At 39.8% G+C, this 27989-nt stretch overlaps 1 protein-coding gene across 5 annotated transcripts in view; it reads right to left on the bottom strand.

Moving 5' to 3' along the window:
* CNKSR2 (connector enhancer of kinase suppressor of Ras 2) overlaps positions 1-21257 on the bottom strand; it is a 270849-nt gene extending 249592 nt beyond the window's left edge. For all 5 annotated transcript variants that reach the window (XM_070462393.1, XM_070462394.1, XM_070462395.1 and 2 more), the window contains exon 1: positions 20839-21257. In XM_070462393.1, coding sequence (XP_070318494.1) covers positions 20839-20902 — 64 coding nt within the window. In that variant the 5' untranslated portion in view covers positions 20903-21257. The remainder of the gene's footprint in view (positions 1-20838) is intronic.
* Positions 21258-27989: the final 6732 nt, after the last annotated feature.

Raw genomic sequence — 27989 nt, 5'->3', positions numbered from 1 at the left:
CCCTCCTCCAGGGAATCTTTCTAACCCAGAGATGGAAACCAGGTCTCCCGAACTGCAGGCAGAGTCTACCATTTGAGATACCAGGGAAGCCCACTAAACACAGGACATGACGCCATAATACAGTGAAAATAGTGTTGCCTTTAGTGACAAAAAGAAAAATGGTGATTTCCTTGTAGAAAAGCAATGATGAAAGTTCATTTGGTTATATTCAATTTCAGCAAATCTACCCTAGGCAAATATCTTCCCTAAGTAAACATGAATGCATATTTAATACACATTTATATATTCACTTCACTTATATATGAAGCTTAAAATCAATTATTATAAACCACATTTATTTGTTAAAAATGTTCATGCCTTGTTTAACATTCCTACACAATGTCTGCAGGAAACAAACTACAATTAGAAAGTGTTGGGAATCAGGCTTTGTTAACAAGGTTTAGAATAGCACACTCTTCTGTCCAACAGTTTAACTGCAAATCTGTTATAACTGAGGTAAAATACATAAGGAGATGGAGCTAAATTTTGGTGGTTTCCACCCTATTCAATGCACATTCAGTTTCCTTCTCTTAAATACATTTACTGATTAGCAAAAACATTAAAAACAAAAGCTAATCAAGTAAAACATTAATTTCAGTTGAAGGGAAACCAGGTGTAACATTCATTCAAAAAATTATTTTTTCACATATGGAAGAGCATGAGGTTTACACTGGAGCAAAGAGACAAGGCAGAGGTTCTTGTAGCCAGGCCAGGACCAATATTGGCCCTTGGGTGCACTGTGAGTATTGTGAGGAGTTTGAGGTTACCACAATGATTGGATTACTGAATGATTGCTAGATCAATGAATACAACAGTCCTACACTGTAGAACTGCCTGTAAACCACGTGACTTTTTTCCTTACATTTGAGTTTATTATTAACACAAAATGGTAAACTAAAGCTTTGTCACATGAGATATTGCTTATATTTTGATATAAGCAAATTTCAAAATAACTCTAATTTTTTAAAAACTGAAATAGAATAACTTTCAGTTCAGTTCAGTCGCTCAGTCGTGTCCGACTCTTTGCGACCCCATGAATCGCAGCACGCCAGGCCTCCCTGTCCATCACCAACTCCCGGAGTTTACTCAAACTCATGTCCATCGAGTCAGTGATGCCATCCAGCCATCTCATCCTCTGTCGTTCCCTTCTCCTCCTGCCCCCAATCCCTCCAAGCATCAGGGTCTTTTCCAATGAGTCAACTCTTCACATCAGGTGGCCAAAGTATTGGAGTTTCAGCTTCAGCATCAGTCCTTCCAATGAACACCCAGGACTTATCTCCTTCAGGATGGACATGGTTGGATCTCCTTGCAGTCCAAGGGACTCTAGGTCTACAGAAAAGTTGGAAAAATAGTACAGAGTTTCTGCATAGCTCTCACTCATATTCTGTTGGCAAAGAATCCGCCTGCAATACGGGAGACCTGGGTTCAGTCCCTGGGTTGGGAAGATCTCCTGGAGAAGGGAAAGGCTACCCACTCTAGTATTCTGGCCTGAAGAATTCCATGGACTGTATAGTCCATGGGGCCACAAAGAGTCAGACATGACTGAGCGATTTTCACTTTAAGCGCTTCCCTGATAGCTCAGGTTGTAAAGAATCCGCCTGCAAAGCAGGAGACCCTGCTGAGATTCCTGGGTCAGGAGGATCTCCTGGAGAAGGAATAGGTTACCCACTCCAGTATTCTTGGAATTCCCTTGTGGCTCAGCTGGTAAAGAATCCACCTGCAATGTGGGAGACCTGGGTTCGATCCCTGGGTTGGAAAGATCCCCTGGAGAAGGGAAAGGCTACCCACTCCAGTATTCTGGCCTGGAGAATTCCATGGACTGTACAGTCCATGGAGTTGCAAAGAGTTGGACATGACTGAGCAACTTTCACTTCACTTCAGTTTATATTCTATTATTAACAGCTCACATTGCTGTGACACATTTCTCACAACTAAGGAACAGCACTGTTATACCACTATTAACTAAACTTCACAATTCATTTTTATTTCAAATGCTTTTTTCCTATCAGGCTATTTCTGTCCTAGGATCTAAATAATCCTTATGTCTCCTTAGCCTCTTATGGTGTGTGAGTTTCTCACATTTTCCTTGTTTTTGATGACTTTGACAGTTCTGAAAGAATATTGGTCAGTTATTTTGTAAAAATGTCCATAGATTTGGATTTGTTCAATGTTTTTCTCCTGGTTACACCTTAATGACCCAGATAACCACAATGGTGTGATCACTCACCTAGAGTCACACATCCTAGAATTCAAAGTCAAGTGGGCCTTAGGATGCATCACTAGGACCAAAGCTTGTGGAGCTGATGGAATTTGAGCTGAGCTATTTCAAATCCTAACAGATGATGCTGTGAAAGTGCTGCACTCAATATGTCAGCAAATTTGGAAAACTCAGCAGTGGCCACAGGACTGGAAAAGGTCAGTTTTCATCCCAATCCCAAAGAAAGGCAATGCCAAAGAATGTTCAAACTACCACACAATTGCACTCATCTCACACGCTAGCAAAGTAATGCTCAAATTCTCCAAGCCAGGCTTCAACAGTATGTGAACTGTGAATTTCCAGATGTTCAAGCTGGATTTAGAAAAGGCAGAGGAACCAGAGATCAAATTGCCAACATCTGTTGGATCACTGAAAAAGCAAGAGAGTTCCAGAAAAACATCTACTTCTGCTTTATTGACTATGCCAAAGCCTTTGTGTGGATCACAACAAACTGTGGAAAATTCTTCAAGAGATGGGAATACCAGACCACCTTACCTGCCTCCTGAGAAATCTGTATGCAGGTCAAGAAGCAAACAGTTAGAACCAGACATGGAACAACAGACTGGTTCAAAATTGGGAAAGGAGTACAACAAGGCTGTATATTGTCACCCTGCTTATTTAACTTATATGCAGAGTACATCATGTGAAATGCCAGGCTGGATGAATCACAAACTGGAATCAAGATTGCTGGAAGAAATATCAACAACTTCAGATATGCAGATGATACCAACCTTATGGCAAAAAGTGAAGAACTAAAGAGCCTCTTGATAAAAGTGAAAGTTGAGAGTGAAAAGTTGGCTTAAAACTCAACATTCCAAAAACTAAGATCATGGTATCCGGTCCCATCACTTCATGGCAAATAGATGGGGAAACAATGGAAACAGTTTTCTTGGGCTCCAAAATCACTGCAGATGGTGACTGCAGCCAAGTAAAACACGCTTACTCCTTGGAAGGAAAGTTATGACCAACCTAGATAGTATATTAAAAAGCAGAGACATTACTTTACCAACAAAGGTCTAGTCAAAGCTATGGTTTCTCCAGTGGTCATGTATGGATGTGAGAGTTGGACCATAAAGAAAGCTGAGCACTGAAGAATTGATGCTTTTGAACTGTGGTGTTGGAGAAGACTCTTGAGAGTCCCTTGGACTGCAAGGAGATCCAACCAGTCAATTCTAAAGGAAATCAGTCCTGAATATTCATTGGAAAGACTGATGCTGAAGCTGAAATACCAATACTTTGGCCACCTGATGCAAAGAACTGACTCATTGGAAAAGACCCTGATGCTAGGAAAGATGGAAGGCAGGAGAAGGGGACGTGAAAGGATGAAATGGTTGGATGGCATCACTGACTTCATGGACATGAGTTTGAGTAAGCTGCTGGAGTTGGTGATGGACAGGGAGGTCTGGCATGCTGCCATCCATCGGGTCACAAAGAGTTAGACATGACTGAGCAACTGAACAGAACTGAGACTGGAATTATGGGTTTTGGGGAAGAAGACCGCATTGGTCAAGTGCCATTCTCACCACATCATATCAAGGTACTTGCGATGAACATCACTTATTACTGATGATGCAACAGTGATCAGGTGGCAAACAGAGTGTTACACTCGGTTCATCCACGGAAATTATACTTCCCCTTCCCACACTTTAGTCTTCAGAAGCAGGTCACCAAGTGAGTTCAGGATCAAAAAGTGCAGAGTTATGTGTCACTTCCATGAGAGGGATGTTTCTACATAAATTATTTGAAATTATCTGTATGGGAGATTTTTTCTCTCCTCCCTCATTTCTTTGTTCATCCAGACTTTTATTTACATCAGTATAGACTCCTCAATACTTACACTATACATTAAAATTGAAAACTACTTTCATTGCTAAAATTGTTCCAGCTTCAGCCACTGAGAGCTCTTTCAGAAGGGCTTCCAAGTCTTTGACATGCTCTTATCATTGTGTTTTTTAGGCACTTCCTTACCTTCTGGCAAAAGATGTTCCACACTCATCTTAAATTTTCCCTCCTCAGCTCTAGAATCTACTACCATTTCTCCAAAAAGCTGAGGTTCCTTTCAACAAATGTTTAACAGAAAGTATTAGAGTGACATATCAAGTAAGTCTACCCTGATATTTCTTCTAATACTTATTTTTATGCCAGTGTTTATCAATTCACCTGCTCTTCCATTTTCTTGTACTTATGGAATGACTTCCGAACTTACTGCTTGCTTAGCATCAGTAAGTTTACTGCTTTCCCAGCATCAGGGTCTTTTCCAGGAGGTCAGTTCTTCACAATCCAGGCATTCTTATTATAAATAGGCACACATTGTTTTTTTCTAATAGAGCCATTATGAGCACCTATATATAAAAGCCTATCTTATTTTATCTTAAAAAATTATTTTTAAATTATCCTAAAGGCATTACAGTGAATTTTTAATAGTGGGAGACGTAGGTTTTGAATTTTACTTCAAGAGACATTAAATAATGCCTGCCATGTAAAGGGATTACTGAATCCAAAAGGATTGATGTAGAAAAAAATAACATATTCGACTACAATGTTTGAGCTTTATTTGGATCCTGATTTAAGGGGGAAAAAACTGTAAAAATGTTTATGACATTTATGAAACTAGATATTTGAACTAGATACTTAATATTAAGAAATGGATTTTGGTACAATAATAGTGTTGGAGGTGTATGTGTCATGTATATATATTTAAGCCCTTATTTTATAGACACATAGCAGCCTTAATTTTTTGTGATCTTATTACTGGGAAATCAGTAAAAAGAAAAATGTTAGTAGATCCCTAGGTATTATTTTGCTGTATTTATTATTTCTGTGTGAGATGATCACAATATTAAAAACAAGCTGACAAAACAGCCTCATTTGAAAAAAGATACCTCAAAATTAGAAACCATGTTGTTTAAACATTAGACATATCTTAAAGTTAATGGAGATGGAGAATCATTGTGTTTCCGTATTTAAAAGTCTATCTCTTACCACTTATCAACACAAATGTCAACTTTTTCAAAGAAAGTGATGAAATTTTCAAAAACGTACCCAAACAAAATTAATTTTAATTTGTATGGATTTTCAAAGATAATGAGCACATTAGGAGAGAAAAAATGCTTTACAGAATCAAATGGACATTAAGCCAACTTCAAAATAGTTGACAATTACCACAGTTCACAGTTGACGTTAATTTTTAAATGTCTATTGTCCTGACTATTGTAGCTTTCATAAAAAGTGAGAGACTTCAAATTATTCTCTCCACAAAGGACAATTTAAGTTGTTTTCACTTATTTAAAAATTTTCAGCCTAAAGCAAACTCACCTCAATTCTATTAAAAGGAAAACAAGGAGAAATAGAAAATGTTTGTGCTTCTACACTGAATAAAGTTAAAAGTTTCAAAAATACACGCTAGAACATATATTTTACACACACATGCAAAATGTCATGTATCATTTAAAAACATAATGTGGGAGCAACTGTAGCTATCACTCAGTTCAGTTGCTCAGTTGTGTCCGACTCTTTGCGACCCCATGAACCGCGAGCACACCAGGCCTCCCTGTCCATCACCAACTCCCGGAGTTTACTCAAACTCATGTCCATTGAGTCGGTGATGCCATCCAACCATCTCATCCTCTATCATCCCCTCCTCTCACCTTCAATCTTTCCCAGCATCAGACAGAGTCTTTTCCAAGAGGTCAGTTCTTCACATCAGGTGGCCAAAGCATTGGAATTTCAGCTTCAGCATCAGTCCTTCCAATAAATAGTCAGGACTGATTTCCTTTAGGATGGACTGGTTGATCTCCTTGCAGTCCAAGGGACTCTCAAGAGTCTTCTCCAATACCACAGTTCAAAAGCATCAATTCTTCTGCGCTCAGCTTTCTTTATAGTCTAACTCTCACATCCATATATGACCACTGGAAAAACCACAGTATTGACTAGACGGACCTTTGCTGGTAAAGTATTGTCTCTGCTTTTTAGTATGCTGTCTAGGTTGGTCATAACTTTTCTTCCAAGGAGCAAGCGTCTTTTAATTTCATGGCTGCAATCACCATCTGTAGTGATTTTGGAGCCCCCCCCCCCCAAATAAAGTCTGTCACTGTTTCCATTGTTTCCCCATCTATTTGCCATGAAGTGATGGGACCAGATGCCATGATCTTAGTTTTCTGAATGTTGCATTTTAAACCAACCTTTTCACTCTCCACTTTCATCAAGAGGCTCTTTAGTTCTTCTTCACTTTCTCCCATAAGGGTGGTGTCATCTGCATATCTGAGGTAATGGTACCTATCAGTACTATTGTATAATACAAGTATTCAATTGATCAAACATCTTTAGCTCAACTTCACCACTCTGTACTTAACAATGATTTCATCATAGATTTTTTTGACACATAATGATTAAATTTTCTCCAGCATGTAAGTTTTTTTGTGTGGTTCACTATGCCTCGTGGCTCAGACAATAAAGAATCTGCCTGCAATGCAGGAGACCAGGGCTTGATCCCTGGGTTGGGAAGATCCCCTGGAGGAGGAAATGGCAACAACCCACTCCAGTATTCTTGCCTGGAGAATTCCATGGACAGAGGAGCCTGGCGGGCTACATACAGTCCAGGGGTTGCAAAGAGTCAGACACAACTGAACACAAGAAACCAAAAAATTCATATGACTCAATTTATTGCAATATTTGCTGTATTCCTATTGTCTAGAACCAAACCCACATTATCTCCAAGGTATGTCTGTATTTGTAGTAAAATGTAACACTCCTTAGGAACATCTATTATAGGCACCATTACTTCTGGGGGGGTGGTTTTTTCCTTTAATTTATAACAGCATATTAAATATATTTAAAAAATACTCCAGATGTTTATCCACACTCACTGAAAGTATAAGTTAAAGTCACTCATTTGTGTCCTAGTCTTTGCGATCCCATGGACTATAAAGTCCATGGAATTCTCCAGGCCAGAATACTGGAGTAGATGGCCTTTCCCTTCTCCAGGGTATCTTCCCAACCCAGAGATTGAACCCAGGTCTCCCGCATTGCAGGTGGATTCTTTACCAGCTGAGCCATCAGGGAAGCCCTAGTATAAGTAAAGTTTATTATTACTATTATTTATTAAAATATAGTTGATTTACAATACTATATTAATTTCAGGTGTACAACATAGTGATTCAGTATTTTTACAGATTATACTCCATTTAGAGGAATTATAAAACAATGGCTATATTCTCTGTGTCATATATTACATCCTCGTAGCTTATTTTATCTCATACATCCCTTTCCCCTATCAGTCCTTCCTCTGACTCTTCTCCCCACTGGTAACCCACTAGCTTGTTCTATGTGTCTGAGTTTGTTCCTGCTTTTGTTATATTCATCCATTTTATTTTTTAAATTCCATACATAAGTGAAAACATGCACTTTAAAGTGAGTCTTACTCTGTCTTACTTTATTAAGCACGATACCCTCCAGATCCATTCATACTGTTGCAAACGGCAAAATTTCATTCCTTGTTATGGCTGAGTAATATTCCACTGTGTGTGTATATGTGTGTGGATACCACATCTTCTTTATCCATTCACCTGTTGATGGACACTTAGTTGCTTCCATATCTTGGCTACTGTGAATAATGCTATAATGAATGCTGGGGTACACGTATCTTTCTAATTAGTATTTTCATTTGTTTCAGATATATATCCAAGAGAAAAATTGCTGGGTCATATAATAGTTCTATCAATTTAATTTTCTGAAGAATCTCTGTATTGTTTTACACAGTGCTGTGTCAATTTACATTCCTACCAAGAGTGACCTAGGATTCCCCTTTCTCCACATTCTCACTAATATTTACTATTTGTGGTATTTTTGATGACAGCCATTTTGAAAGGTATAAGGTGATACCTCATTGAGGTTTTGATTTGCATTTCCCTGATGCTTAGTGATGTTGAGCATCCTTTTTCATGAGGTACCATGCACTTTCATAAGCAATTCTTTCAGAATAAAACATCTCAACACTGGGTTGTTCAAGTGTTGAAAGTGTTAGTTGCTCAGTCATGTCTGACTCTTTGTGACCTTATGGACTGCAGCCTGCCAGGCTCCTCTGTCCATGGAATTCTCTAGGCAAGAATACTGGAGTGGGTTCCCATTTCCTTCTCCAGGGCTGTTATTGTAGTATCCTAAAGCAGATCTTTAGCCTAGGTCGCTTCCCTCATAGCTCAGTCAGTAAAGAATCTGCCTGCAATGCAGGAGACCTGGGTTCGATTCCTGGGTCAGGAAGATCCCCTGGAGAAGGAAATGGCAATCCACTCCAGTATTCTTGCCTGGAAAATCCCATGGACAGAGGGGCAGGCTACAGTCCATGGGGTCACAAGAGTTGGACATGACTTAGTGACTAAACCACCACCACCACCACACTAGAAGAGGAGAACATCAAACTCCTGGAGTACACTTAAAAATAAGAAAGATGAGGGACTTCTCTGGTGGTCCAGTAGTTAAGACTCTGCACTTCCACTGCAGAGGGCACAGGTTCAATGCCTGGTCAGACAACTAAGGTCCCACATGCTACACAGTGCAGCCAAAAAAAAAAAAAATGTCACCAATACTATAGTCATATATGTGGCATTTTTGTCACTGGCTAAAGTCTTGAGTAGAAACTACCACCACCAAACAAACGACACACACACACTCCTACAGAGGTCAAGAGAACTCAATAACCACAGCCCACCTTATCACACACTAAAGAAAGTAGGTCTGATGGAGAGGACACCCACCTCTTTGCAAGGATTCCTCTCATGTCACATCTACCTCTGGTAGAAAGGCAAGGTAAACATATTATGTTTCAGAACCAGTTAGAAATTCATTCAAACTCTGCTTCTTGCACTTAATATTTATTCATTCTTCAAAATATTTATTGAACACTTGCTGGATAAACATTTGGATATATAGGGCAAAGTGACTCAATGTTTCTAAAAAAAATTTTCTTCATCTGTAAAACAGGGATAATTCCAACCTTTCAGGGTTAGGATAAGCATAAGACGATGCAGGAAAAGCACCTAGCACAGAACATGGTATATAGTACACAGTTAATAAATATTATCTATTAACAGTTCTGTCTCTGAAGATTACCAATAGAATTAAACTTCCCCCTTAATTAAAAAAAAAAACAACTGACATTTATCACGCACTCGCTATATACTAGGCATTGTTTTTTTTTTTTTTCCATTTATTTTTATTAGTTGGAGGCTAATTACTTTACAACATTGCAGTGGTTTTTGTCATACATTGAAATGAATTAGCCATGGATTTACATGTATTCCCCATCCCGGTCCCCCCTCCCACCTCCCTCTCCACCCCATCCCTCTGGGTCTTCCCAGTGCATCAGGCCCGAGCACTTGTCTCATGCATCCAACCTGGGCTGGCGATCTGTTTCACCCCAGATATACATGTTTCGATGCTCTTCTCTTACAATGCCTAGATGTTACTAGGCATTGTTTTAAGCATACCACAACCCTATGAGGTGCATAATATTTTCACCCCTATTTTACAAAAATGAGAAAATCTGGCAAGTTACTTAAACTCTCCCTCACTAAGGTCACATAACTGGGAAGTAATGGAGCCTCAATATAACTAAGCCAGGCATCTGATTTCAAAGTACTCTTTATTATATATACTAAGTTGTGCCGATTTTTAAAAGGTAGAAAATTTAGGCAACTTTAAAAAAGTTAAGCCTAAAGATAATTATGTATAAACTTGAACTCTGTTCTTCATTTTCGAAAGTATAAGTCCAAACCAGTAGGCAGAAAAAAGAAAGAGTTAATGTTCAACCTAATTACAGCTGCACATCTTTTTTTTAAATTAATTAATTTTAATTGGAGGCTAATTACTTTACAATATTGTAGTGGTTTTTGCCATACGTTGACATGAATCAGCCATGGGTGTACATGTGTTCCCCATCCTGAACCCCCTCCCACCTCCCTCCCCATCCCATCCCTCAGGGTCATCCCAGTGCACCAGCCCTGAGCACCCTGTCTCATGCATCGAACCTGGACTGGTGATCTGTTTTCACATATGGTAATATACATGTTTCAATGCTATTCTCTCAAATCATCCCACCCTTGCCTTCTCCCACAGAGTCCAAAAGTCTGTTCTTTACATCTGTGTCTCTTTTGCTATCTCACACATAGGGTCATCATTACCATCTTTCTAAATTCCATATATATGTGCTAATATACTGTATTGGTGTTTTTCTTTCTGACTTACTTCACTCTGTATAATAGGCTCCAGTTTCATCTACCTCATTAGAACTGATTCAAATGCATTCTTTTTAATAGCTGAGTAATATTCCATTGTGTATATGTACCACAGCTTTCTTATCCATTCGTCTGCCGATGGACATCTAGGTTGCTTCCATGTCCTAGCTATTGTGCCAATGAGGGGAAGAACCAAGCTGTACTATAGGATGTTTGCAAAAATGTACCAAAAAAGTAAAAAACCATGATTCCAACCAATCATGCATAAATTCTAACTAAAAATATAACTCATTTCTAGCTTGAATGTTTTCAGTATAGAAACAGCTCCTGGCAAAGTATGATACTTGAAAACACCGCATCCTCCAAGGTCAAACAATTTCTTTCCAATCTTGATTACATTATTAGATTGATCAGCAAGCCCTTTCTTCACAGGTCCAAAGTAAAGTTCAGTGGGAACCTACTCAAATTAATCACAAACACCAAATAAATGGAATCTGAGTTAACAAGTTTTTACCATAAATAGACTTAAAACATTATATCCAGGGACAGACTAGAAAGACAACTTCAGTTCAGTTCAGTCACTCAGTTGTGTCCGACTCTTTACGACCCCATGGACTGCAGCATGCCAGGCTTCCCTGTCCATCACCAACTCCCGGAGCTTGCTCAAACTCATGTCTCATCAATTCAGTGATGCCATCCAACCTTCTCCTCCTCTGTCGTCCCCTTCTCCTCCTGCCTTCAATCCTTCCCAGCATCAGGGTCATTTCCAACGAAAAGAGTCAGTTCTTCGCATCAGTTGACCAAAGTATTGGAGTTTCAGTTTCAACATCAGTCCTTCTAATAATATTCAGGACTGATTTCCTTTAGGATTGACTGGCTGGATCTCCTTGCTGTCCAAGGGACTCAAGAGTCTTCTCCAACACCACAGTTCAAAAGCATCAATTCTTCAGTGCTCAGCTTTCTTTATAGTCCAACTCTCACATCCATACATGACAACTGGAAAAACCATAGCTTTGACTAGATGGACCTTTGTTGGCAAAGTAATGTCTCTGCTTTTTAATATGCTGTCTAAATTGGTCATAGCTTTTCTTCCAAGGAGCAAGCCTGGAGAAGAAGCAAGCTTCCAAGGAGCAAGCTTGGAAGAAGTTTCTTGCAAGGAGCAACCAAGGAGAAAGACAAATTATCTAGCTCTAAATATTCCATAGAAATGAGTTTCTCTCTGCTTGTGACAATTCAACATCCCAATGAAAGCCTCTGGTCAGACAGCTAGAAGGGAGCAGCCTTCTAGATAAGGAAAGCTGCCATTAATTTAATGCAAAGCTAGTGCCAACAGAGACTGTCGCAAAACTCACAATATCACCAATACAGAGGGAAATGGGGAAGAAGCATCTAGCCTTGCCACCCATGTGTTGCTTCCACCAAACTGAACTTGGTTTTTCCATATAGGCTCTAGAAAGCAGGAGGAAAACTAGAAACTGGACTATAGTGTCTATTTTGAGCACCAGTAATTCTGTAATACTTTCTCTTGTTTTATATATTTTAATAGCTTAGTAGCTCGTTTGCAGTCAAAATATAAGTGAATTATACAAAATTAAAATATGAATTTTCTGCTCAGTCAAGTGGGGAAAAACCCACAAGTCCCCAGAACTATCAAGCATTTTGAAAATAATATGGTTAGGGGAAAATGTATATGAAATAAACTCCCGCATACACACACAAAAGATACCAAAATTATAACAATAATTCACCTAACATTGAAATTACTCATTCAGCATAATTATTTAAAACCAGTATTTAAAAGGTTTTTAATTAATAAATTTAGTACATGTCTAACATCTTGCTAAAAAACAGACTCTTTGGTAATTTTTGGTAAACAAGTTGGAAAAAAGTAAAATTCAGGATCTAAGTCTGCCTTCTATTGATTTTTTGTAGATATTACTTCAGAAACCATGTTCCCAGCCCATTTTAAAAATAGCAGATATAGCTAAAACAAAATAAATAGTTCAAACACACAAAAGGATACTGGCTAACGCTTTAAAAGCAAGTAACAATGTTGTTTCCTCTTCTTTATCATCTTATTAGAAGATGATCCAACCTACCTAGTAAGACTAATTTCCAAGAACATTAACTTTAAATAAATATAAAACAGACAAGTATGCTACATTTGATATTAGTTATGTAACAGTGTTTTTACTGTGGCAAACTAGGATACATTAATGCCATTGTGAGTTTTGGTTTATTTAATAAATCTTGGTTTTTAAAACAATTTTATGTTGTGACAAATTATTCAATAGATAAATGCAGAAAACTAAAACAGCAGTTATTGTACTTTAGTAAAATTTAAAATTCAATGAATTTATGCAAATACCCACAACCCTTTCTTTCCTGAGACAGCAAGAGTAAGATTAAGATAATGAAAACTTCTATTAGAATTAATGATTGTAATTTAAATTGAAATTGAACAAGAAATTAAATACATCTTTCAAGTTAAAAAAAATTCTAGCATGTTTAATGGTTATTTGTAATTCAAATCAGGGCACAATTGCAATCCTTGGTTTGCAGTACTAACTAGGACATTTAAGCCTGAAGGTGTTGTTTTATTAAGAGTTAACAGGCAAAGTTATGTTAAAGTCTTAAAAATTTCACTTATTCTGACTTATGCTTTAACAATTCTAAATCTGGGCGGAGGGACACATTTCATTAGAAAAATCTCTGTAACTTGCCTACTAGTGATTATCCAGTAGCATGTAATTAACAAAAAGTCCACAAGGCACCTGTATTCAACAAGTTATGCTTTACAGTAACTTCCTACATAGATTCTTAATGAGTACTCTTCAAAAAAATTAGTCCAAATAAATTTATATTTGGCTTAAAAAATTAAAATTCATTTTTCAAAATCGAAGTGAGAGATGAAAAAATATAGAGAAAGGCTAAACTTAAGATGCAACTATAAATATCTTAATTTTATTCCTATTAATAAAAATGTAAATTCAATATTAAATATAATAGAGAATATAATGGTTCTCATTAAGCTAAAGGGCTTTTTAAATTTTATCCTCCAAATTAACAAATAGAGGGCATTTTCTTCTCACAACAGAAAAATAAAGTTTAATTTCTTATATGAACTTTTAAAAAAATTTTTAAGAGGGCAAATTTAAGGCATTTTTTTTTCAATTTCATTCTATTAACATTCCAAAATATATAGAGAGTTCCTTAAGAAACACCAAAATGAAGAAACAATTAGAAAATTTGTATGAAAGAAGAAAAATGCTTAAGAAAAGGGGTATGTTTTCATTTTTTAAGCAGAAGTTTGCCTACTGTGTTGGCCTATTAAATGATTATCAGCAAATAATATTTAGAGCATAAGCACAGAAGTGTTACAGATTCATTGAAATTATTAATTCTTAACAAAATAAATCTAAACCATGATTTAGAACACTGAATTGACTAGACAGCAACACAACTATGAAAAATAGACAAAGCAACTCTATTTCCACTGTATTCTGGCACACAGTAAACAATTTGTCTCTGAAGTATCCATTAGAGCGTTGTATTAATAAGAGCCTTTACGTGAATTGCCATTTAGGAAAGCAGATTTGCCCACAGACCAGTAATCTGTGAATAAATTTATTTATTCCTTTACTCAGCAGATATTTCCTGAGTGCCTACTTTTCACCAGATATTTTCTTACGCATTGTAACGCTTTTTAAGATGGGTTCCCTGCCCTCATCAAAGAACCACACAAATCAACGTAAAAATGGCAAATGGAACAAAGAAGATATACAAGGCAATAAGATAGCACGTAACTGAGGATGTGGTGTGAACTGGGGATTCAGGAAGGCTTTTCTAAGGTGGAGGATGGGAGGCCTGAGATCTGAAAGATGAGCAGGACTTAACTGGGTGAAGAAATAGTGCAAAGGCTCAAGGGCGGGGTAAACAGGACTGAAAGAAGGCCAGTGGAGCTGGTGCTAGCAATGAGGTTTACCGCATAGGCAAGAGTCAAACTTTCAAGGGTCTTATAGGTCATTTTAAGGACTTTTCCCTCAAAACAGTGAGAAATCATTAACTTTTTTAAATTGAGGGGGGTGCATGAGAGGTGAAAGGGTAGGATCAGAAGAGAATCATTCTTAAGAAGTTCATCCTGACTACAGTTTTATGAATCCAACAAAGATGCTATAATTATCATGACCTTGACTGAAAATTTATTTGACCCTTGAAATAGGAGAAAAAGAAGAAGCAGAGTACATAAATTTTACCTTTTCTAAACCCAACCACCACGTCTCAAACTTTTCCACTGATGTATCCATAATTGCTAAATGGAGTACACTCATAACCCTGGGAGGTCTGGGAAATGCAGCTTTAAACAGCCTGCTGCAAGCTTAAGGTTCCCGTTAAGATTCCTGTTGAGCCTCTGGTCTCATCTTTAAAATCCTGCCAATTTTGCTTTCTATAGCATGAATATAATATCTGTTCGTTTTAATGTAAAAATAATGTTCTAAAATAGTTAGCAAAAATCAACTCTTTGGCTTCTTTTGATCATTTGGCTTCCACAACCATAGAAACGTACCATTTCGGGGAGCACAGGCCTATGCTATGTATGAAAACTGAATTCACTCACTGAATGCTAAGACTACACTGGCTGTTCTTCAGCCAGACACTAAACTATGACAAACATAAAACATAAAGTTTTTGATTCCATTTTTTTCCCCAATTTACTTACCCTCCCTCGCCCCCACCTTTAAATCAGTATAGATGATCCATCCTTCTAGGACTCTTTGTAGAAGTTAATACTTCAGCTTTCACAATAAACCTTAAATGTGAGGAAAGTCACAGAGAAAGCTAGAAGTAGTCCTAATCAGAAGTCACTCTGCTATAAATGAAAATGATAATTTATCCTTGTTTTAAAAACAATGTCAACATTTAAAAGCCCATCTTCATTCTTCATGTAAGAATTTGGATCAGTAAATTTCTAAATATCCAACAACATAATGTTAATGATGTAATTAATCTTCAAAATAACTCATTTTAACATTATTTCCAAATTATTCCTGAGAAACAGATTTGAAACAGCTGTACCAATTCAATACACATTCTTTGTGGGCTTATTTTTGGCAGCCAAAGTTTTATAATGTGGTATTTATTTAAACTCAGGACACGATGAGAGTTTTATTGTCTTTGTGAAATGCAGGATTGTTCTTGTACTTCTGTGCCTCCTACTCATGCTCCTCCCTCACTTTCCCTTTGCTGCCCACCTTTCTCCTTCAACCAGACAAACCTAGACGCAACCCCTCTGATAATCACCCTATCTCAACTCTACAGTCTCTTGCTGTGCTTCTACATTTAGAATACATCCCTCTTAGAATATACCTTAATTAAATAAACTGCTTCAACAGTTGCTAAAATGCCAGCTACCTCATGGATTCTTTCCTGACTTACTAAAATCATCATCTTCTCTTTCCACTCGTGCTTGTGATACATATTCAAACTCTTAAAATTTACCAAATGTACTAATTGGGACCTATCTGTCTTGGCAAAGGTTTGTCAATGTCACTGCCATCCCTTACAGAGACTAATTTCTTCAAAGCAGGGAATTATTTAAATCCATCCATTAAAGAAACTTCCATGCTGAAAACTAAGTAAATAATATGTAAGGACTAGAATATATCTACATAAATATACTATTTTTCCTACTGTGCACTATATTACGAGAGTTACCTTAAGGAGCAAATGTTAATGACACTATAAATAAAATGTTTCTTGTGAACTCAACTCTACATATCAAAAAGGTAAAGTTCCTCTTTGTATAAAACGACAAGAATTTCTGTTCCAAAAATGCCAAATCCAAAGCAGGTAACTGTTGGTTACTATTTAGTCACATTGCAATTGGGGAAAGAAATTAATTTTTCAAATAGAGGTGATAGCACCAATTTGGTCATTTAACATATTTTTTTCCCCTTATGGTGTATACTTTTCAAATTCCTGCCAGAAAATTATTTCTGATCTCTCTCTCAAGACAAATTAAATCAAAATTTTGACATTTTCCTGATTAAGACAAATTTCAACTTCAGGTCTGGTCCTATGAGAGGGAAAAGAAATTACTAAAGAGCATTGTACCTGTCGAAACTGCTTTCTGTTACCAGACACATTTTCCCTTAGAGCATTTACACTTTTATACTAAATAGAGCTTATTTCATCACTGCATTTTCCTCTTTTGTAGAGCTGTATGCAAAACGTTGGCTTTATCTGTTTTTTAAAACCTAAAATAATGTATTTCATTTTCTATCCTCAAGAAGGCTGAGTCATCAGGACAGAAATTAGAAGTCAGTGAATGCTTCTTAAAGAAAACGGTTTATAGTAAACAGGAAAGACCAGAGCAGTTAATTGTGGGATGGTTTAAGAGGCTATCTTAAAAATATAGACTATTTTAGGAATCACAATAACACAAGAGTGGATGAAACTAAGTCACAGAGACCATAAGAGAAGATCAGCAAAGTGGGGCCTGTTGGTTGACTCTGAAAACAATAATCCATTTTATTTGATCCAGAAAAGGATTAAAGATCACTGGAAAAATGTCATAAAGGGAGCTGGTCCAGGAAAATAACTTTATCTTAGTCATACTGATATTATGAAAGAATTTCAAAAGTCAGAAAAGGTGTGATTAAAAAAAACTGGAATCATTGGGTGTGACATGGATAAGGAAAATGAGTAATAAAACTAGTAATAGGGGTCCTAACTTGTTCAGGGGTTTTTGTTATCTCTCAGAGGGCAAAAAAAGTAGACTCAAGCAACTGCAGATTATGAAACATTTCCAGGCACTGCAAGTGAACAGACAGGAGCTGAGAAATAATGTACTTTAGAGTAATAGACTGAGCAAAAATTAGAAACAGTTACTGTGCTGACCTACTTTTGTACCTTTTTCCAATAACTGCTTTGTTTTTATTTACTGTAAAAAGGATTAGGTTTTAAAATTTTGTCAAAACTACAAGAGGACTGAATGCAATTTCCAACTGAAAAAGGTTAGTTTCAAACACTGAGTATTTGATTTTCTCGAAAGATATTTTTATAAAATTCATTTTTAAAATTAATTTTGAAGGCTATGAGACATTTCCAGATTGTGTGAAGTACTATCAGGATAACATGGGACATAAATGCTTATTTTACTGACTCATGAGGAGTTCATATATTTACTGGCACTAACACTGACACTCATACCAAATTTTTATTGTCAGCAGAAAATGCAATGAGTGTTGGATTTTACAAACAGTGGAGCTGGGAGTGAGCAAAAAACATGCAAGAATTTCCTCATAGCGCTCAATTAACATACATTAATACTTAGGTGTACTGAAATACATTTTAATAAAAAGAAATAAACTGAATTGCAAAGTATATATGGTCCTTCATAATTAAACTTGAATATATTCTACCAAAGCTTAATAATCTTGTCAGCCAGGAGTTTTTCCCTTCATTTCCCGCTCTGCTGACTGAGTTTCTATAGCACTTCTATAAATTGTCTGGAAGCATTAAATACATGGCCATGTTATTTTTATATGCTTAGTGGTTCATTTCCTGTTTAGTGAAGAAAAAAAATAGCCTAGAAAGAACATAAAGCATATACCTTACTAAAGAGAGTTATACCTATCTACAATTGTGACCAGGTGAAACCATATGATATATATATGCTTTAAATGTTAAGGATGATGAAACTGTCACATTAGGAGCATGTTTTTAAAGAACTCCCACAATGTTACATTGTTCGAAAGTCCTATTCATGCTTTGGTACTGCCTATATAACACTACATACAACACTAAATGAGGCTTAGCCATTCCAAAGCTACAGCCTGAATTAATTGAGTTTTAAACATTAGTGCATCTGAAGAAAGGGTGAAAAGTATTTTTAAAGTGTATTTTATAAAGTTTATTTGGGAAAAAGAGTGGGAGGGATTAATTAAGGTAACAGTGTAAGTTAACCTTAATTAATTTGAGGAAATGTTTCTTTCATCCAACTACTTTTTTAAACCTTATTTTCCAATAGTATTTGCAATCAAATTTATATGAAGATTATGGGAATTTCAGCAGTAAGCAGTTTGGGACTTGAAATATACAGATACATCAGTGATTCTCTTCTGCTTTAATGGATACAAAGATACATGAATTCTGTTTTTTCAAATAGTGCTAAAATGTGTCACCAACAGGTAGGAAAATAAATTATTCAACTTAAATATAACAATCACTTAAAATCACAGCAATTGATGTTAGTTCAACCTCAAAGAAGCTGCATTTTAGGCTGGAGAGATTTTTAAAGGACTAGTGTACTGAGAAACTAATGATGTGTGTCAGAATATGTACATCATATGTTCTGTATGCTTCAGTGGACCTAAAGTGTAGAGAGAGGGGAAACTGCAGAAAGGTACTGGGAAGGTGGGAGGTGAAGAAGATGGAGTATGCAGCACTCACTACAAGCATCATGGGAATTTGTGAGAGGTAGTCTCTGAAGGTAATTCGACTCCCATGGAGCCAAGACAGCTTTTCTTTGAGTACTTCAGTAACAAGACTGAAACTAAAGTAATCTTATAGGCAAATTCAAAGGATGGATTTTAATGAAGCATTCTTGCTTCTTGCATGTACTCTGGCTTTTTCTTCCATGACTGAGAAACAGAGAAGACAGATGTTTGTCTGCATCTGACACTCCAAAGGGGGTTAAAATTGATGGGAATCTAGGAGAGTGGAATTTCAATAGCAAATATGAAAAGAGAAGAAGCTGCAGGGGAAAAAAAAAAAAAGAGCCACTGCAGGACTTTGTCTTAGTCATGGCACCCATGGCACCTTAGCACAATTCACCGAACACAGGGGGGCAGTCGATAAATAATACATTCGATTTCAGTCAATCACTCATATGTACTGTGCTTTGCAGTTACAAAGCACTTTCCACACATCAGAAGAGAAAAACGAAGTAAATGAAGAATAAAGGAGCAAGTAAGGGCATAAAAGGAAAGCAAATGGATAAAGGAAAATCCACAAGAACAAGAGGCTGAAAACGCTCCGGGAAAAAGAAAAGAAAAATTGAGTTTCCCCCTGTCGTTCTCTATCCCTTCCAATCATCCTACCTTTCGTTCTAAAGTACCTGAAGCTTGGAAAATCTGAGTGCTAAGCAAGCCCTAAGAAGGGGCTCCCCCATCTTCGGAACGGGCATTTTCAATGATAAGCCTTGGTCCCTGACTAATCTACCCAGAGCTTGTGCCTAAGAATAACCACGGGCAAAGCTCTAACATCTCCCAAGTGTAGCGAGGAATCCTTTTTTTCCATCCCATCCATCCCCCGTCAGCATTCCCCAAATCTTAGGAATCTTGAGGCTGGGAGGGGGTGCAGTGGTCGTGAGGAGTGGGTCCTCTATAGGCCCCTTAACTCAGACAACAGAGGGAGATAGTGAGGCAGGAAAGACCAGAGACTAGAGAAAAAGCCCACGTTTGAGATTAGGAGGGCGAATAAATTAAGTATGGTTATTAGAAATTGCCGGGGGCAAAAAGGGGAGCGTCTTCAAGATGGAAGAAATGAGGGGGCACTTGAACGTGCATCATCTTACACCTGGGTCGAGCCCCCAGTAAAAAGCCTTAAGATGCAAAGCCTCCAGCGGCCAGAAGAGAAGGCAGAGGATGCGGGGTGAGGGTGGACGGGGGATGCACAGGAGGGAGCCACAGACACCAGCGCAGATGCTGTCCCGGGGGAAGCATGTTTTCCTCTCCTCCAAAGTAGCGCATCCCTCGAGCATCCTCAGCCCAACCTGGGGAAGAGGGTGAGCTCCCCGGATCCAAAGCCCTGCGGCCGAGTCCTGACCCCATTATGTGGGCTTAAAAGTTGCCGGGAGAGTTGGCGCAAGAAAAAGCAGTTGGCAGGGGCTGCCGCCAAGGGGGTGTCAGGATTCCCAGGAACAAAGGGGCCGGAGGAAAGGGCGACAGTCCCTGGGGCCTCCTCCCGGAGAGGGAAAACCAGGGTCGCTACATCCTCCCGGCCTGAGGGTACCGAGGGTAGCCAGGAGAGAGAAAGACAGGGATTCCGCCGCCCGGCTTCCAGCTTCTCATCGGGTTGCGCCGGCCACCCCCACGCTCTCCGCGCCCCTCTCCAGCTCGGAAGCCACTGGCTGGAGACAATAGGAGACCGGGATCCCGAGCCCCAAACAGTCCCGGCGGTCCCCCGCCGCCCTCGGCGCCCCAAGATCAGCCCCAATGGCGGGCTCGGCCGCGGCGGGCGACCCTTCCCTCCCGCGCGCCGGGACCCCACGCCCCAGGGCCGCCTCGCCGTCCGCACAGCGGGCATTACCTTTCATCCAGTCCACGACTTGACTCGGAGACCATTTGCTCACCGGTTCCATGATCAGAGCCATGGGCACGGGGTCGGTTCCGCGCGGGGCGCGGAGCTCGGAGCTCAGACACAAAACGAACTCAGCAGCCTGAGCCGCCCTCAGGTGGGGTCCCTCGCTGGTCGCTGCCTCGCTGGACGGGCGGCGCGGAGAAAGCGACTTTTGTGTATCGAGTCTCGCGGCTGCAATGTCTCGCAGCAAACGGCGGGCAGCAGCGGTGGGAGAGGCGACGGGCAGGGAAAGGCGCCGGGGTCGCGGCTCCGCGCCGGCTCTGCTCGCTCCCCGCTGAGGTGGCGGCTGCAGCCGTGGCTCGGCCACTCCGCTCGGGTCTCGGTCCCTCCGGGGCTTCAGTTCATGGCTTGCACTGCCGAGGGTCGCGCCGCTAAGGCAAGGAGCTGCCGCCGCACTCCCGAAGCCAACTTGCCCGTTCGCCTCGTGCGCGGGAGTGAAGCCCCGGGCACGACCAGCTACCCGGCGGAAATGACGAGGGGCCTCCTGCCACCCAAAATATCTCTCCGCAGCCCTCGGGTGCGGGGCGCGCGCTCCACGAGCCCCCCGCCCGCTCGCTGCCGCGCGGTCCCGCCCCCGGGGCCGACGGCAGGAGCGCGAGGCGCGTGCGCGTGCGCGCCCGCACAAGGCCCGATCCCGGGGTCTGCCTGTCAGTCAGGCAGGTGCGGGCGGCTTGCAGCGTCGCGTTCCCGCCCTGCGGGCCGCCCCGGGACGGAGGCGGACGAGGAGCGCGTGCGCGGCGGCTGTGGCGGCGGCGGCGGCCTTGGGTCGGTCGGTCAGTCAGTCTGTCAGTCAGGTGCCGGGGCGGCGGGAGCGCGGCTCTGAAGGGCCTCTGAGCGGACGCGGCGGCGGTGGCGGGACGCCCTGCCCACCAGTTGAGCGCCAACTGCTGAGGCGGCTGAGGAGGTACCTGTGGCCCCGCCGCCGAGGGGAGGGGGACGCCGCTGAGCGCGGGGGTTAAAGCGGGAGCCCGGGCTTTCCTCGCTCCCGCCCTCCCGCTGCTGAGTGGGCTCCCGAGGTGATTCCCGAGCCCCGCGCACGCCCGCGGAGACGGAGGCGTGGAATGCCGCGGACGGGGACCGGGCCCGGCTGGCCAGAGACGCAGCGATGACGAGGCAGGAGGGCCGGTGCTGTGGGACCGGCCCCGGTGCTGCACCGGCCGGGGAAATCAGGCGCCCAGCCTGGAGCCCGCGAGCGCCGGCCGCGGCGATTCTGAGGGAGGTTCGGCCCCACGTGCCTTTTGAAGGGCTCGGTATGGGGTTTTCGGCCAACTCCACCGAAGCTCAGAGCGCCCAGTGCCCATTTTAGAGAATGTCCTTTTGTTTAAAGATATTCTTGTGTAAAAACTGAAGGGTAACCCTGGGCTTGAAAATGAGTGACAAAGTGTGGAAAACGATTCTTCAAAACTCCCGTTCTTCAGAAATGTTACACAGGCTCCCGTGCAATCCTTAGTACAAAGCTTGCCTAATGAGGCTCGATTTAAACGACAAATAATTCATCCTAGAATGTTTGGACGCAAGCAGTCTGCCACCATTGTAGATGTTTTATCTTTGTCATTCTTAAATAGCTCCACTGAGTAAAGGAGAAACTCATTTTACTTGTATAACCATTTCAATTTTACTTGTATAACTATTTCAATAACGGCAGTAGGTTTTGCCAGTCTCTGCAGTAACCCATTTTGTCTAGTTCAACTGCATGAAATGCCGAACTGCCACTTTTCTCAACCAACAGGAGTTGACATCTCCCCACCCCACCCCGCCCCTCAAACACACAAAGAGCTGAAACCACAGTAAAAATATTTTTGATCTTTTCAGGCTAGTGATAACACAAGAAGTAAAACTTAAGATGACCTGGCTATAGGCTGTGGTTTATTTTTTTTTTAATAATACAAACTTAAAAGTATATGGGCGATTATATGGGCGATTTTGGAAAGAAATGTAGATTATCTAGAAGTCTACACTCAGGTGAGACAGATATAGCACCTTCCTTTCATAATCCAGATCGTCGTGTGATTTACAGTTTTTTTCTTGGCTTAACCAGGCGTGAAAGGTTTATTTTGAAGTGCCTCCATTCCCGTGTTCTCAGAAGGCTGCATCAATATTTCTATAAAAGATCATTTCCAGGCATCAGTAATTTATGGAGTAGCTTTATATTCAGAAATGGAATGGATGCATTGTGAATCATTAGAGGTTACAGTCACGGAGAGATGTTGAAAGTAATTTGATCAAAATAATATGCTAATAATAACAATGAACGTTTATTGAGCCCAGTGCTAAGTATTTTACTTATATTTTATCCTCAAAACAGCTGTATCATTAGCAACATTTTATAGATGAGAAACTCATGGCTATCACATTCACTTCCTATCCCCAGAGCTTATGACACATAATTGAATAAATGTTGAATAAATTAATGAATAAGGCTTAAAGAGGTTAAGTAATTTGTCTGAGATCATGATGTATTGTTGTAATACCAAGTTAAGGTGATTCCACAATATGAGCTTTTAAAACTAGTACAAAGATTGGTATCAGTGTCACAAAATGAACAGTACTTTGGAAGGGGAAGATCTATTCATTGTTAACTGACCATGTCTTATCAGAAAGTTAATAACAAAGGAGGCTGAGAGTCACCATGAGTGTTCCTGAGCAGTACCAACTGAGAATATAGGAAATGAAGAAATTTGGCTGAAACACCCAAACAGTGTATCCTGGCTGTGTTTCTATGACAAGCAACCAGCCTATGCATCATAGTGCAAGCAAGCTTAAAGTGAGATATTGTTTGCATAATGAATGTAATATCAATCAAAACAAATCCTAAAGACCAGGATGCAGTAAAAAATAAAAGACGTGCATGTGGTGGAAAGACAAGTGCCAGAGAAAATGGGAAAAAAAGACCCTAGAAAAAGAGGATATTGCGAATTACATCACAGAATTAGCTTGTACACATTCTCCTATTTATGTTACATTAAAGAATTTATTTAATCTAATCACCTGAGATAACTTTCCACCTGTGGGATCTAGTTCCCTGACCAGGGATGGAACCCTGGCCCCTGGATTGAGAGCATGGAGCCTGAGCCGCTGTATTCCTGGGGAAGTCTCTCTACAACTTTTCAAATAAACTACCTTTTATGTTCTTTTGCCTCTTATTAAAAATGTTAATCTCTTGCCCCATTTTTGTTAGTATAATGTTATTACATAAAACTTCAACCTCTTAATTTTGCCTTCTCAATAAACAAATCTCAAGTATTAGGGGAAAAGGTATGTTGTCATAAACTACATATCACAACAGTGCACTAAATGATATGTGACACATACTTCAGCAGTCTAGATATAAAAGCCAAACTGATTCTTTGGAAGCAGGTAAAGGAGAAACATTAAGTTGATTAAATTAATTTGAGACAACTTGTTAGATGTCTGCAACTATATCAAAATACTTTAAATCGTCTTTTAATCCACTTATTATAGTTTTGTATTTTTGTCTTTTAGACCCTCTCAATTTCCACAAAAAATTAAAATGTCTTGACCAAAATATTTTCAGTTAAGATTTTGTGGTATATGTAATGAGTCTAAGTACTTCAGATACAAAATTTACAAAGGTCCTCTGACTAGAATCTAGCATCTAGGTGCTAGATGGGGAGGGAACCTTAAGCCTTTGTCTTTTGGGGGCCAAAGACAGGAGTAAATAATATGAATGTTTCTTCTGGAGCTGCAAGTTGAAGATCTCTAACCTCCACATGTTCTAATCTAGATTATTTCACAGGGGCCTTAATCTTCACTTCCCATTTCTTCTGCTGAGAAGCTTACTCTGCACAGACCTCAGACTTGCAATGCAAGACTTATTTTAATGTTTTTTAGTTATTTAACATTTACAGAATGTCTTGCAGAGCCCTTTCCAGTATATTCCCAATTTGCTTAAATTGTGTTTCTGCTGTAGCTCTCTGTTTAACATTTAGATTTCTTGCTTTTTAAATGAGTAATATATTATCAGAAATTTTTTTCTCTTTTATCTTTCATTTTTGAATAATTAGTGAGGAGTGACCACACAGAACATCTGTTTGGGTAGTCCATGTCCTGAAAGAGAGGAAAGGATGTGAGCCCTCTTTTTTCCATTTAGTTGTGTCCAAACCTTTTCTATAATTCCAAAAGCAGGTATTCTATGCTGGCCCAAGTTGTATACCTTGACCAGAAAAATTAGCTAGCCAATTCAGATAAGACTAGTAGTGATTTTACTAATACAAAAAATGCTTGAAAATGATACTTAATAGAGTGAATATATAAATACAAATTATTCTTAAGAAGAGTATATAAAATTTGCTCCAGAGAAAGTTAAGCAAAATTTCTGGAACAATGTTTTTATTTTCTTGCTGTATAATTCAGCTAACAGTTATGAGTAAAGAACCAAAGTGTCTGAAAAAAGCAAATCTGTCTATGCCTCCAGTAGTCAGAGAGGTAAGTAGGAAGAGTAGTTTCTAACCATAAATGGACCTTCAAGTGTGCTTCTCTGGGCCAAACTTCCCTTTAGATGATCAGGGAGAAAGACCCTGAAACTATAATTAAATTAACAGAATCCTTTCTTTGCTGTTCTGCCTCAAGGGTAAACTATATTAAATCAAGCCATGTCCTTTCCAGACCAAGACTCACAGCAATCATCTCTGAGTGAAGAAAAATTGGCTGAAGTTGAGATTATTCCAATAGAGTGTTTTTAGGGCTCTTTCCAGGTATTAATCACAGTCTAATAAAAATCCCAGAGCCCACCTAAGATTAGGAGACCTAGTTTTCTTGACTAGCCCTAGCCCATCAGGGAAGTTTCTGGTATACTTAGCAGCCATTAATGAAAAGAATATAAGCTTATTATTAAACAAACATTTTTTTGAACACTACCAATGTGGTGGCCCAAGTTGTATCCTTAATCAGAAAAAAATGAGCTTTATTTTGTGGATGCAAAGATGACCAAGATGCTCATAGACTAGTAATGGGAACAAACATTCACAATTAATTTGATAGGATAATGTGATAAGTACAGTGATAGATGTGTCTAGAACCTAACAACTGGGAAGAAGACGATATGTGTGAGCAGTTACAAAGCAACTGCCTAGAAGTGCCTGGATGGCTGGAGTTGAAAAGCAAAGCAAGAGGCAACAGGAGATAAGGTGGGAGGGGTGGACAACAGCCAGATCAGGGGGAAAAATTCAAACTAAAAGGTAACCTAAAAGATAGTCTTTTTCAAGAGTTTTAAGCAACTAAGTGATTTGGTCATATTTATGTATTTACGTTTTTATATTGACTGGCAGCCATGGAGAAGCACAGATGTGAGAGGGACAGGATGGAGGGAGAAATCAATCTGGAGGATGTGGCAATAGACCAATGAAGACATGAGTTGGGTCAGATGAATTTAATAAATATTCAGCAGACTTGGTGATTGACTGGATATGAGAGGTTAGGAAAACAGCAATATCAAGAATTATTTGCATGATTTTAGCTTTGGTGAACTCCAGGACTCTTGCCTGGAAAATCCCATGGACGGAGGAGCCTGGTGGGCTGCAGTCCGTGGGGTCACTAAAAGTCGGACATGACTGAGCGACTTCACTTTCACTTTTCACTTTCATGCATTGGAGGAGGAAATGGAAACCCACTCCAGTATTCTTGTCTGAAGAATCCCAGGGACGGGGGAGCCTGGTGGGCTGCCATCTATGATGTTGCACAGAGTCGACATGACTGAAGCGACTTAGCAGCAGCAGCAGCAGCTTTGGTGAATGGGTAAAATTATTTCTTCTTCATCTAAAAATTTTTTTAAAAAAGAGGATTTGGGAAAGGAAAGTGACCTGAGATATTCTTTTGTGACATTCTAAGCATGAGGTACCCATGGGACAAGTGAGAAGGGCTTCTCAGTAGGCAGTTTCTGCATTCACATATAGGAATGTGAAGCTCAGTATGGACTGAAGATATAGACTTGAAAGTTACTCCTAAAAACATAAATGAGGACCAGAAGAGTGTGAGATGTCCATGGAGGACACCCACAGAAGAGAAAGAGAAAATAAAATTGTAAGAAGAACAAGAGAATGAAGTGTCATGGCAGCCCAATGAAAAAAGAGTTTCAGATAGAAAATAGTGAATAAGGGTGTGCAGTGCAAAAATGATGTTGTTCCAGTAAGAATTCAGAAGAAAAAATATGGTGGTTTTGTCAGCTTAGATATCTTCACCTGCCTTACTGATATCTGTGGAAGAACTGGATGTCAAAATGGGAAAACTTGGTATATATAGGCTATCAGCTTTTTCATAAGTTGATATTTTCTTCTTCCCCATAACCCATCTATGTGTATATCTTATTCAGATGGCTCCATGATGAATGGTAACAGTTCTTCAATTTACCACCACCAATTTCAGTACTATTTTCTGATGAAATCTCATCCATTAATAATGATCCCTACTCTTACCTGATTATACTTTTACCACTTATAGAATGATGTGTATGTGCTTAGTCACTCAGTTACTTTCAACTCTTTACAACCCCATGGACTGTAGCCCACTGGCTCTTCTGTCCATGGGATTCTCCAGGCAAGAAGATTGGAGTGGGTTGCCATGCCTTCTTCTAGGGGATCTACCCAACCCACGGATCGAACCCAGGTCTCCCACATTTCAGGCCATCTGATTCTTTACCATCTGAACCACCAGGGAAGCCCATGATGGCACCTTTTAACTAGGCTGACTTTGAAATCCTCCCCTCCTCATCAGATTATAGGAGAACAACCTTACCATGACATTCTGGTCATCTTGCACATCTATGCATAAGCAAGGCTCTATCACAGTCTGACACATGCCATGGCAAAATGGCCTGTGATCTTCCCTGGAACATGGCAAATCAATACTGTGAGGAACTATCTCAAGTCCATTTCTCATTTGCCACCTTGGTTCCAGTGAGGAATGGGACTTGCCATCTCATAGGAGCTTCAGATACAACTTCAGATTAAAGAACTGTTCAGCAGTAAAAGTTTAGAGTTGGCTCTTCAATGACGGAGTGACCTACCATTGTATCATCTATCATCTGGCCTCTCCAATTTGGTATCATCCTATAAAACTTGGGGAGTTAACACCATGCTGATGTC

This window comes from Odocoileus virginianus, unplaced genomic scaffold (genome assembly GCF_023699985.2).
Source record: "Odocoileus virginianus isolate 20LAN1187 ecotype Illinois unplaced genomic scaffold, Ovbor_1.2 Unplaced_Scaffold_4, whole genome shotgun sequence".
Lineage (NCBI taxonomy): Eukaryota > Metazoa > Chordata > Mammalia > Artiodactyla > Cervidae > Odocoileus > Odocoileus virginianus.
This window is presented reverse-complemented; position numbering and strand designations above follow the sequence as displayed.